The 13,705-nt window shown below is 35.5% G+C and overlaps 1 protein-coding gene across 2 annotated transcripts in view; it reads left to right on the top strand.

Moving 5' to 3' along the window:
- The window catches only part of NWD2 (NACHT and WD repeat domain containing 2), a 162,124-nt gene that overhangs the window by 80,832 nt on the left and 67,587 nt on the right, over window positions 1–13,705 (top strand). Inside the window, exon 3 of one of the 2 annotated variants that reach the window (XM_019636094.1) lies at window positions 10,383–10,499. In XM_019636094.1, coding sequence (XP_019491639.1) covers window positions 10,383–10,499 — 117 coding nt within the window. Of the gene's footprint in view, window positions 1–10,382; window positions 10,500–13,705 lie in introns of those variants that run through there. The other variant, XM_019636095.1, reaches the window with a different exon arrangement.

Genomic DNA, 13,705 nt, shown 5'->3' with positions numbered 1-13,705 from the left:
GTGTTGGATTTTGTCAAATGTTTTTTTCTGTGTCAAGATTGTTCACATGGGTTTTGTTCATTATTCTATTGATATATAGTGTATTACATTAGTTGATTTTCTGATACTAAACCAACCTTGCATTTCTGGATAAATTCCACCTAGTTGTGTTGTATAATCCTTTTTATATGTTGCTGCATTTGGCTTTCTAAAATTTTTGTTGAAAATGTTTTATATTCATAAGAGTTATTGCTCTGTAGTTTGTGATATTTTTGTCTGGCTTTGGTCTCAGGGTTATACTGGTTTCATAGAATAAGTTGAGAAATGTGCTCTTCTAATTTGGGGAAGACTGAAGAATTGGCATCACATCTTTAAATACTTGGTAGAATTCACCAGTTCATCTGGAGCTAAGCTTTTCCTTTTGTGCAGTTTTTAGAATTACTATTTAGTCTCTTGTTAAAAATGTTACATTTTCTATTTTGTCTTGAGTTAATTTACATACTGTGTCTCTGGGAAATTGTCCATTTCATATAAGTAATTTCATTCATTGACATACAGTTGTTCGTAGTAGTATCTAATATATTTTATTTATGTGAAGTCAACAGTAATTACCTGTCTTTTACCCCTGATTTTAGTAATTGAGTCTTCTCTCATTTTTTTGTCAATCTAAAGTTTTGTCCATTTTGTTGATCTCTTCAAAGAAACAACTTTTGGTGTCAGTGATTTTCTCTATTTTTCTATTCTGTTTCATTAATTTCCACTGTAATTTATTTTTTCCTTCTGCTTGCTTTAGCTTGCTCTTGGCTTGCTCTTTTTCTGTTGTCTTAATGTAGGATGTCAGATTATTGATTTGAGATCTCCTTTTTTAATACAAGTGTTTCCAGTTATAAATTTTCCTCTAAGTACTGCTCTAACTGCATCCCATAAATTTAGGTATGTTGTGTCTTTGTTTCCATTTATCTCAAAGTATTTTTTAACTGCCCTTGTGATTTCTTGTTTAACTCATTGGTTATTTAGTATTTGTTAATTTTCATATATTTGTGCATTTCCCAAATTTCTTTCTATTATTGACTTCTAATGTCATTGCATATGTTCAGAAAACAGACTATATATGATTTAAATCTGTTGAAGTTTTTGAGTCTTGTTTTATCATCTAATATATGTCCTATCCTGGAGAATGTTCTCCATGTACTTGAGAAGAATGTGTATTCTGTTGTTATTGGGTAGATTGTTCTACAGATAAGTTATATTGGTTGGTTTACAGTATTGTTCCAGTCTTCTAGTTTTTTGTTGATCTTCTTAGTTGTTCCTTCCATTATTGAATGCGAGATATTCAAGTCTCCAACTATTATATTTAAATTGTCTATTTCTCCCTGTATTTCTGTCACTTTGTTCTTCATGTATTTTGAGGGTCTGTTATTAGTTGCAGATACATTTATAATTGTTATGTCTTCCTAAAGGATTGACCTTTTTATCATAAAATGTCCCTCTTTATTGCTAGTTACATTTTATGTCTTAAAATATTTTTTATTTGATGTTAGTATAGACATGTGAGCTTTCTTATGGTTGCTGTTTGTGTGATATATCTTTTCCTATCGTTTTACTTTCAAGCTATTTGAAGTTAAAGTGTGTCTCTTATAGACTGCTTATAGGTGGGTCTTGTTTTTGTCCAGTCTGCCTTTGATCGCTGCCAATCCAATCACACTTAATGGTATTATTTGTATAATTGGTTGGATTTACATCTGTCATTTTACTTTCTTTTTCTTCCCTTTTTTTCTCAGTTTAGAACTTAAGAATTATTTATTTCTTGAATTTTCCTTTTAATATTTTTGGACCATGTTAGCTGTGGGTAACTGAACTCACAAAAGCAAAATCACGGATATGGGGGTACTATTGTATTCCTTCTAAGTGTTCTGGTTCTGCTGAAACATCTCAACTTCCAGAAATTTGGTTGCCAGATAAAAATTGTCAGAGCTCTTCTAAAGATTAAGATTTCAACAGAAAAGAATATATATACACATACATATTTTATTATATACAAAGAACAATAAAAAGTTTCATCAAGTAAACAAAAGAATACAAGTTATAGTAGTAATTAATAGTTTCAAAAAGCCCTTAAACCACCGTGGCCTTCTGTGTAAGACACAGGACTCAAAATGGCATCACGCAGTCTTTAATCAGAGGTCTAGGTAGGTCTCCCATAACTGCAATCTCTATTCTAGAGAAGCTGGCTTTTTATGAACTCTGTAGGGGCTCATGTGTTAGGCCTCATAAAGGAATGATATGCTTTCACATCTAGGGGGAATTGCTTTCTTTTTCTATGTATCTCAGGTCTTTTGTGTTGCTCTAGTCTTCTTTTACTTCTTTGCTTTGTAGAAAGTGACTATGAGTTATTTTTTTTGTAGTTATTTTAAGACATATACATCTTAACTTACCATAACCTACTTATAATTCATACTAACTCAATTCCAGTGAGCTATAGAAAGATTACTCTTATATAGCTTTGTTCCCTTTTCTCCTGTTTTGTTCTGTTATTCTATATATGTGACACTATGTTACAAACCCAGTGACATATTGTTATAATTATTGTTTTATATAATTTTCTGTCATTGAAAGAAGATGAGAGGAGTGCAGGTATGTATTTATAACTTTTGTTATTAATCTTCATATTTATTGTTTCTCTTCCTTTGTTCTAAATCAGGCCTTTCCTTAGATATAGCCAAGCAGTGTCAGCCAAAAATATGGAGACCAGGCTCTGTGTATGGCTGTTGGTTGTGCATGGCACAGCTAGGAGTTACCATTAACATTGCAGTAGGTTTGTGTGTTTATTTTGATAATTTATTGGAAGATGATGGAAGATGCCTTATTCTAATGATTTCAGCATATGAAGCTCAGTAATTTACAGTTCTGTCCAATTAAACTTTCTGTGGTGGTAAAGTATTTTATATAAGCACTTTCCAACATGGGAATCAATAGCCACATGTGGCTATGAACACTTGAAGAATGGAATTTTTAATGTTTAACTTTAAATAGTCACAGCTAAAGGCTCTCATATTAGCACAATGATGTTATAATCTCAGATGTCCCCTTTCTTACTATTGCAATTAAACCTTGTAAGCTAGATTAAAGGGAAGAACCCCAATTAGCACTGACAGCTTCATGTATTATAAAATTCGTGGACCGGGCTATGGGAATGTTTTTTAAAGAAGCTGTTATGGCTCTATCAGCCATCTAAAAACTTAAATACAGGTAGGCAAAATCTGGTACAAACACACCTGTGTGGGGCCATGGCCTGGGAAGTGCACAAAGTCCCTGGGATCCGCTTGGGGCACAGTGGAGGACCCTGCCCTGTACCTCCATCTTACTGAGTGCCATGCAAATAGCCAGTAAGGAAGGGAGGTTCTTTTTTCTGCTTGTGGGAAACAAGGAAAGAAAACGCAATCTTCAAAGCTAAAATTGGAAACATTTTCCTTATGCAGATAGCAGTCGAGTAAAGGGAATGAAACCCATATGGCTCTCCATAGCAAATTTTTCAAAGAGTGTACTTGTAAAAGTTTTTACAGACTCTCAGAATCTTCCCTTGTATGTAGTCTTTGAAGTGAAGAGATAGAAGCACTTATTATCCTCACTTCTTAGTAAGGCATACCTTTCATTGTTTTCCAATACATGTTTTTCAGATACATATTGATGAAAGCTGAACTGCTTATAGATAAAACAAAAATGTCTGTCCCTATGTGATAAACCATGATAATAACAGGTTGGTTTTTTTTTCTTTTAAAAAAATGTAGATGTTTAACTTCAGGTCAGTATCTGTTAATGCCTATTGTCTTCCGTTCTCATATTAAATAAGACATTCAGTAACATCATGCACGATTATTTAATNCTCACAATAATGTTTTCAAGGCTCATCCATGTGGTAACATGTGTCAGTATTTGTGCCAAACAATATTCCATTGTATGGATATACCACGTTTTATTGATCCACCGATCACTTGATGGACATTTGAATTGTTTCTGCTTTTTTGACTATTAATAATGCTGTTAGGAACATTCATGTTCAAGTTTTTGTGTGGACATATGTTTTTCTCTTGGGTGTATATACCTAGGAGAATTGTTGGGTCATGTGTTAACTCTATGTTTAACTGTTTGAGAAACTGCCAGACGACATTCCCAAGTGGATGCACCATTTTATATTCCCACCAGCAATATATGAGTGTTTCAGTTGCTCCATATTCTCATCAGTACTTCTTGTTATGTCTTTTTTATTATAGCCATCCTAGTGGGTGTGAAGTGTTCTCATTGTAGCTTTAATTTGCATTTCCTTTGATGGTTAATGTTGAACATCTTTTTATGTGTTTATTGGCAATCTGTATTCTGTGAAGAAATGGGTTACTTGTCATATTATTATTGAGTTGTAGGAGATTCTTATATGTGCTAGATACAAATCTATTATTAAATATGATTTGCAAATACTTTCTTCCATTCTGAATGTGCTCTTTTTACTTTCTTGATGTGTTCTTTGAAGCACAAATTTTTTTTTTAATTTTAAGGAAGTTCAATTCATCTTTTTTTGTTTTGATAACTTGTACTTTGTTGTCACGTCTAAGAAACCACTGTCAAATCCAAGGTCACAAATATTACTCCTATGTTTTCAAAAGCTTAGAGTTTTATAGTGTTAATTCTTTATGTCTATGAACTATTTTGAGTTAATTTTGTATATGGTGTGAAGTAGGGGTCAAACTTCATTCTTTTGCTTGTGGATATCCAGTTGTCCCAGAACCACTTGTTGAAAAGACTGTTTGTTCCTCATTGAACTGTTTTGGCGCCTGTGTTGAAATCAATTGATTCTAAGTGTGAGGATTTATTTCTGGATTCTCAATTTTATTATATTGAATACCCTTATACTAGTACCACACTGTCTTAATTATTATAGCTTTATAGTAACTTTGAAATATGGAAGTGTGAGTCCTTCAACTTTGTTGTTTTTTTATAAGATTGTTTTGACTATTCTGGGTCTCTTGAAATTTTTTATTCTTTCTGATACTCTTAAATGGAATTTAAATTTCTTTATTTCATCTTAGATTGCTCATTGCTAGTGTAGAGAAGTACAGTTGGTTTTTGTATATTGATCTTGTATCCTATAACCCTTCTCAACTCACTAGTTCCAACATATTTTTAGTGGTTTCCTTAGGATTTTCAATATACAGCTGATCCTTGAACAACATGGGTTTGAATTCATGGGCCCACTTATATGTTGATTTTTTTCAATAAATACTGTAAATGTATTTTCTCTTCCCTATGATTTTCTTAACATTTTCTTTTCTCTATTGTAAGAATATTATATATATATATATATATATATATATATATATATATATATATATGTAACATATAAAATATGCGTTAATCAACTGTTACCAGTAAGACTTCTGGTCAACAGTAGGCCACTAGTAGTTAACTTTCTGGGAACTCAAAAGTTATATGCAGATTTTTGACTGTATGGGGGTGTCAGCGTCCCTAACCCCCATGTTGTTCAAGGGTCAACTGTACAAGATCATGTTACCTATGAATAAAGATATATTTACTTCTTCCTTCCCTATATGAATGCATTTTATTTCTTTTTCTTGCCTAATTGTCCTGAATGGAACCTCCAGTATAGTGTTGGATAGAAGTTGAATAGAAGGGTTGAGAATGGATATCCTTCTCTTGTTCCTAATTTTAGGTGTAGTTTTTTCATACATGCTACCTTTTATTCAGGTTGAGAGAAGTTAATTTCCATTCCTAGCTTTTTGAGTGTTTTTCTCATGAAGGTGTGTTGGATTTTGTCAAATGTTTTTTTCTGTGTCAAGATTGTTCACATGGGTTTTGTTCATTATTCTATTGATATATAGTGTATTACATTAGTTGATTTTCTGATACTAAACCAACCTTGCATTTCTGGATAAATTCCACCTAGTTGTGTTGTATAATCCTTTTTATATGTTGCTGGATTTGGCTTTCTAAAATTTTTGTTGAAAATGTTTTATATTCATAAGAGTTATTGCTCTGTAGTTTGTGATATTTTTGTCTGGCTTTGGTCTCAGGGTTATACTGGTTTCATAGAATAAGTTGAGAAATGTGCTCTTCTAATTTGGGGAAGACTGAAGAATTGGCATCACATCTTTAAATACTTGGTAGAATTCACCAGTTCATCTGGAGCTAAGCTTTTCCTTTTGTGCAGTTTTTAGAATTACTATTTAGTCTCTTGTTAAAAATGTTACATTTTCTATTTTGTCTTGAGTTAATTTACATACTGTGTCTCTGGGAAATTGTCCATTTCATATAAGTAATTTCATTCATTGACATACAGTTGTTCGTAGTAGTATCTAATATATTTTATTTATGTGAAGTCAACAGTAATTACCTGTCTTTTACCCCTGATTTTAGTAATTGAGTCTTCTCTCATTTTTTTGTCAATCTAAAGTTTTGTCCATTTTGTTGATCTCTTCAAAGAAACAACTTTTGGTGTCAGTGATTTTCTCTATTTTTCTATTCTGTTTCATTAATTTCCACTGTAATTTATTTTTTCCTTCTGCTTGCTTTAGCTTGCTCTTGGCTTGCTCTTTTTCTGTTGTCTTAATGTAGGATGTCAGATTATTGATTTGAGATCTCCTTTTTTAATACAAGTGTTTCCAGTTATAAATTTTCCTCTAAGTACTGCTCTAACTGCATCCCATAAATTTAGGTATGTTGTGTCTTTGTTTCCATTTATCTCAAAGTATTTTTTAACTGCCCTTGTGATTTCTTGTTTAACTCATTGGTTATTTAGTATTTGTTAATTTTCATATATTTGTGCATTTCCCAAATTTCTTTCTATTATTGACTTCTAATGTCATTGCATATGTTCAGAAAACAGACTATATATGATTTAAATCTGTTGAAGTTTTTGAGTCTTGTTTTATCATCTAATATATGTCCTATCCTGGAGAATGTTCTCCATGTACTTGAGAAGAATGTGTATTCTGTTGTTATTGGGTAGATTGTTCTACAGATAAGTTATATTGGTTGGTTTACAGTATTGTTCCAGTCTTCTAGTTTTTTGTTGATCTTCTTAGTTGTTCCTTCCATTATTGAATGCGAGATATTCAAGTCTCCAACTATTATATTTAAATTGTCTATTTCTCCCTGTATTTCTGTCACTTTGTGCTTCATGTATTTTGAGGGTCTGTTACTAGTTGCAGATACATTTATAATTGTTATGTCTTCCTAAAGGATTGACCTTTTTATCATAAAATGTCCCTCTTTGTTGCTAGTTACATTTTATGTCTTAAAATATTTTTTATTTGATGTTAGTATAGACATGTGAGCTTTCTTATGGTTGCTGTTTGTGTGATATATCTTTTCCTATCGTTTTACTTTCAACCTATTTGAAGTTAAAGTGTGTCTCTTATAGACTGCTTATAGGTGGGTCTTGTTTTTGTCCAGTCTGCCTTTGATCGCTGCCAATCCAATCACACTTAATGGTATTATTTGTATAATTGGTTGGATTTACATCTGCCATTTTACTTTCTTTTTCTTCCCTTTTTTTCTCAGTTTAGAACTTAAGAATTATTTATTTCTTGAATTTTCCTTTTAATATTTTTGGACCATGTTAGCTGTGGGTAACTGAACTCACAAAAGCAAAATCACNTATAGGAAAACCACTAAAGAGGACACACAAACCACAAAAAAATACAAATAAAAATCTCATGGAAGAGACAAAATAGAATCAAAGTAATTTTTCTAAGAGAAGGCTGAAAAAGAATAAAGAATGGATGGAACCAATAGAAAGATAATATAAGCCCAATTATTTTATTAAATGTAAATAGACTAAACACTGCAATTAAAATAGAGATGAAATTATATGCTACATATAACCAAAAGAAAGCTGTATCAGTATTACACAATAGGCTTTAAGAAGATAAATGGACATTTCATAATGATAAATTTATAAACATCTAATAACATGGCTTCAAAATATATAAAGCAAAACTTGTCAGAACTGAAAGAGAACTAGACAAACCCATAATAACAGTTGGAGAGTTTTATAAATGTATTTCAGTATCTGAGTGAATAAGCAGAAAACAAAAATCAGTAAGTATGTAGAAGATTTGAATAACATGCTTTATTCACAACGAGCTAATTTACATTTATAGAATACTACAACCAATAGCTACAGAATATAGCTTTTTTCTGTTACACATAAAACAGTTGCTAAAGTATAAAGTATGATACATCCACATGGTAATAACACAAGTCTCAACAAATTTCAAAGGATTGAAATCATTAAATTTGTGTTCTGATCTCTATGGAATTAAACACTAAAAATACAACTGAAAGATAACTATAAAATTTCCAAATATGTGGAAGTTAAGCAACATAGTTCTACTAAATAAACCATGGGTCAAAGAAATATCCAAGGGAAATTAAAAAATATTTTGAACTGAACTAAAATGAAAATAACATCAAAATGGGTAGGATTCAGCTAAAAGCAATGCTTAGAAAAAATAGAAGGAAAATGCACAGTTTTAAATATGCATATTAAACAATGGAATATTACTCAGACATAAGATGAAATACTGATGTTTGTGACAACATGGATAGATCTTAAGAATATAATGCTAAGAGAAATAAATGAAAAAAGTCAAGAACCATATGATTTCAGTCATGTGGGATATAAAACTGAAAGCAACAAATNGGAAATAACTACAGTTAAACTAAAGTAAAGGTAAATGTTGAGCAAACATCAAAGGTTTGTTGTGGGATGTATGTGAGAGTTCTTTGTAAACTACAGGGGGCTACACAATCATTAGTTATTAAATTGTAATTCATTTTTAAATGAGAATAAAATGTTTTCATTCATTCTGGACATTTATGTGATATTGGAAAATGTTGCCTTTGAAAATGATGATAGTCTAACTGTACAAAGTATTAAGACTTGATTCAGACAGTGTAATGTTAAAGTCAAACATTAAGGGGTTTTTGAGTTCATTCTTAACAAACAGCATAAAATGTAGAGAGTATAAATTTGCTAGATTGGGATTCACTTAGTAAGAGCTTTACCTGCTCCCACGGAGCCATTTTGACCAGGACTGTAGTGAACAGGGAGACAGCTCACCGTGAAGTCCATTGTTGCTGTTTGCTGCGCCTTTTAAACGCAGAGAATCGCCTCAGCCTTCACAAAGTGTGGCAAGTTCAGCAGAATCTTCACCAGCAATCGATCCCACCCACTCAGCCACAGAAAGTCCTTATGAAGGGGGAGAGGAATATTGCCTTTGGAGAGAGCAGAGTCCATGTAAATGCCAACTATCTCATCCCTGCCCCTCTTCATGCTGTGTGTTTAGGGGGAGGGGTTCTTGTCATCCCTCCAGATTTGGAATATCCCAAGAAAATTGCTTGCAGAGTTTGAGCATTGACCCTGAACCTTGAGCAAAGTCCTGGCTCTTGGCAGAAGTTGATAAAAGCACGTGCTCTCCTGGCTTGAAAAAGTGGAGTTTGAAAAGCTGTAGGGGGGCTGCCCCTAGGTGTGTGGGAGCTCTAGGGAATCCAGACAGTATTGACTACTTCCCGTCACCCCACGGTGTAGATGATGTGGAGATTTCCTGAGGGAAAGACACTGGCAGGTGACCCTAGGAGAATCAAGCCAGGCCTATGCAGCCAATAAGGGGCGGGAGGACTAGTTACCACTTCCACAGGTAAGAGGAGATTCCAGGACTTCACATCCTGAGGGGCTTTCTCCATGTCTTAGACTCGGGAGACAAAGAATGCTGCCTGTTGTATGCTCTGTCAAGTCCCAGAAGTCTCAGGAAGCCAAAGCCCACGTAGCATCCTCATTGGGGCTACCAGATCACCCAGATATAAACCAGATATAAACGGACCTAATCTGTCAGCACTGGCTAGAGAAGCAGCCAAGGTCCAAACAGTGGAACTACTGACATTTTTACCTGAATGTAAGCAGACACCAAAGCAGACTTACACCCCCACCCCATTATACATGCATACTCCATCAGGGGCACAGATGGCACAGGATAGAGAATGCAGAGCAGGCTATGCTTTTCCTACCATNAAATCCTGTTACCATTTCAATATCATAAAAGCCCACACAGCAAAGCCTCTGACATTTAACATTTCATTTTCTCTGGGCCCATGTCAACCATGTAATCAGGAGCATAAAAAATTATAATGTTCATCCCCAATGCACCAGGGGATTTAAAAAAAAACATCTCTTTAGAAGGATCTTAAAAATCATTTTCCCTCTCTAAGGGAAAAACTGCTGCAAAGAGAAAAGTTAAAAGTCATGTTAACAGTGTGAATAAGAATAAAGCCCATAGGTAAGTAAACATTTCCTGCAGGTGAATTAATGCTGCCTCGTCATTGGTTCCCAGGTCATAGATCTGTACTGGGGAGTGGAGGAAGACGCGTGGGACAGCCCAGAGCTGCAGAAGGCCCGCATGAAGCTGCTGGAGGACTGTTTGAAAACTTCTGCAGGTCCATGTTTTGTTGTGGGTATAAAACACTAATGCTTTATATTAAATTGTAGATGAATGTGGGAATTCTTGCTGATCTGTGATTCTGAAGGACTTTTTAAGTAGGAGGAAGATACATGCTTTGCTACATGTATTTAAATTTTTTGCATTGTCTCCTTGCCCTCAGTGTGTGAGACCAAAACCCTCTGCTTTCTGTATGAAACACTGCAAATTAGTGGTGAATAATTTGAAAGGGTGATGGAAGGGATGATTTGGCAATACGTTCCACACACCTTGTGATAGGCAATAAGGATGACTGTGTCAGTCCTACAATAATTATCCTCAATTTTCTTATATTGCATCATGTATTTCTTCATAGTGTCTGTGTTTCTCAACATTAGAATTTCTAGCATTTTTTTTAAAAACACAGTGGCTGAAACTGTGAAAGTAAACCAAATACATCATGTCAAATCTGCCAATAGGAAATGATGCCCTGTTTGAGGGGGGGGGGATGTTTTTGCAGTGATTTTTCAGCTATATTGCTCATTATAAGCTACAAATTTAATAACTGGTTTAATTTAGCTTCAGAAAGAACCTTATCTTGAATCCCTACAGATCCTATCATTTGATAGGGAAGTTGCCCCTTTCAGCACAGGAAGTTTTGAGTCTGATGGATGAGGGGTAAAATTACTATTATAGTTAATGTTATGGAGAAAATACGAAATGATACAATTAAAAGCTAGGTTCAGTATATCAACAAGACAGCTTTTAATACTTATTTGCATACCCACCAATGTTCAGCTCCACATAGGATTAAGACAGAGATGCTATCAGAAATTTTACCAGTTGATAGTAAAGTTTATGGATAATAAAGTACATAAAAGCTTCATAATACAATTTTTTTATCAGTATAAGGATAAATGTATTCACCAGCTACTTACTGAATGCTACGTGGTGCCAGAGGCTACCCTCAGTGCTGGGGATGTGGTAGGTTGACCTGTGTGAAACAGTCATTTTGTGGGCCCGTTTCTTATGATTTAACCTTAGAACTGAACTTACATGAAAATGTCTGCCCTCACGGAGCTTGTATGCTTATGTAGGGGTAAGAGGAGAGGGCAAGCAAAAATCAAAGCAATAAGTAAACGAAACAGTAGGTCAGATGGTGATAAGTGATCTCCAGAAAAATACAGAAAGGAAGGAGAGGGAACAGCAGTGAGGTGAGAGATGTTACCTTCAGTAGAGTAGTTGGGGAAGGCCTCACTGACAAGGTGACTTCCCAGGGGAGACAGGAAGTGGCAGGAAGGGACCAGGTGGCGTTTCCAGGTCAGAGCATTCCAGGCACGTTCAGGGAACAGTTAAGCAGGCCCATGTGCCAGAGCAGTGTGAGCAGGAGGGAAGGCGGTGCGAGTGGCGCCCATGTCATGGGGTTTTCTTATCTAGACGTGGGCTGTAAAGATTTCACTTTTACTTTGAATGATATAAAAAACTACAGAGAGTTTTTAGGAGGAGACTGAAGTGATCAGACATATTTGAAGGCCTACCAGGACTCCTGGGGGTAGGATGGAAGGCAGGACAGGGAGACACATTAGAAAGCTAATGCAACAAGCCAAACAAGACAAATATGTGATTTAGGGAGGCGACACGATGGACAGCTGTAAATATAGTCCTGTGGTCTAAACAGAATGCAAAATGTCCTGAAAGCCACATTACATATCTGAAGAGCTAGTGGTGGGAAAGGAATTAAGATGTTTCCACGGGTCTGCAGAAGACAGAACAAGGACCAAGTGGGCAGAACGTACAAGGACAGATTTCAGCTCCGGGTGAAGGAAACTGAGCTCCATACCCCTCCCCCACCCCTCCCCCTACTCCCCTGGATTCTGACTGACATGTCATAGCTGTGTGACACTGGAGGAGTTTTTTACTACAATAAGCCTTAGTTTCCTTACCTGTAAAATGAAAATGATAATGGTTATCTACCTACTGGAGTCATTCTGAGAATTAAGAGAGATTACAGGGCATTTGTAGTGTCTCATGTGGAGTAACCCACAGTAAGTGGTGGTGGCAATTTGTGGTTACAGGCATTATCCTCATCTCTCAAAGCGGTCTAAAGATGAAATCACCTGGCTCAAATTGGAATGAGTGTATCACCAACAAAGTTGTCATCAAAGCGGAGAATACAAACCCCTCTGGCAGGAAGGAGTGCCATTGAAGAGATTCAAACATTGGAAGACAAGTTAGAACGGATTCCGTTACACTTAGAATGCCAGACTGGGGAGGTATAAAGGGCTGTGGATGTGCCCTAGGGAAACTCAGTTGCTATGATTTGCACAGCGCTATTCCTGATCAAGCCTCAGAAATTCAGGAATGAGAGAGACATTTTCCCCCTTTTATTACCCTGTGGAGTGTCATACCCAAACTAACCAAAATTAGTCATGGCCATTAATTCCAACAACGGTCTGGTAGGGCAATGAATAATTTAAAGACTTCGCAAGTTTGAACAGGCTGAGCACAAAGATTAACTGATAGAACATCAGTAACAACTTTATTGAGTATAAACAAGTCATTTATCCTTCCTTCTGCTCCCTGTTTCATGTTGAAACTCAGGGCAACCAAGAACTTGTGGACAGAGCTAGGATTATTCACCCTGGTGATCCTAAATCACACAAGGCTTATCTCACTGCTTATAGGAAAAGGTACAGCTCTTGTGGCCTTTCCTGTTGTAACTATGGTAACAGTGGGCATATTGTGTCATTTTTGAGCTCCAATTTCCTTGCCCACTGCTCCCTTGTGACATTTCTAAAAGTCATGATGACCCCTGTGGGCTGCATATTACTTCCCTGATGGTAAAGTCTTTGGCAAGAAAATTCACCATTGCTGAAAGAAAAAATGTTTTTATATCTTCAAAGCCTTCACAGATATTAGCCCTTATGTGAGATACAAATAAATTCAGGACCAATCAAAGCTTTCATTTTACCTACCCAGGCAATTGGGGCCCAACGGGAACTTGAACTTAAATGTTGTATGCGCTTGGCTCTTTTTAACTTCATGTCCTAAAAGCTGTCCTTTGGGATATGGCCTGAGGTCCTGGAGGTGTGCAGTCTGTGCCTGCTAATCCTAGACAGTTATCTGAACACATGCTTTTAGTCACAAGGAGGACAGGGTGATAGAGTGAGGCGCCCAGACACGTGTCCAGTTCTGCACTCACAGTATTAACTCAGGAGACATGTCATACTGAGAAGACA

This window comes from Hipposideros armiger, unplaced genomic scaffold (genome assembly GCF_001890085.2).
Source record: "Hipposideros armiger isolate ML-2016 unplaced genomic scaffold, ASM189008v1 scaffold_26, whole genome shotgun sequence".
Lineage (NCBI taxonomy): Eukaryota > Metazoa > Chordata > Mammalia > Chiroptera > Hipposideridae > Hipposideros > Hipposideros armiger.
This window is presented reverse-complemented; position numbering and strand designations above follow the sequence as displayed.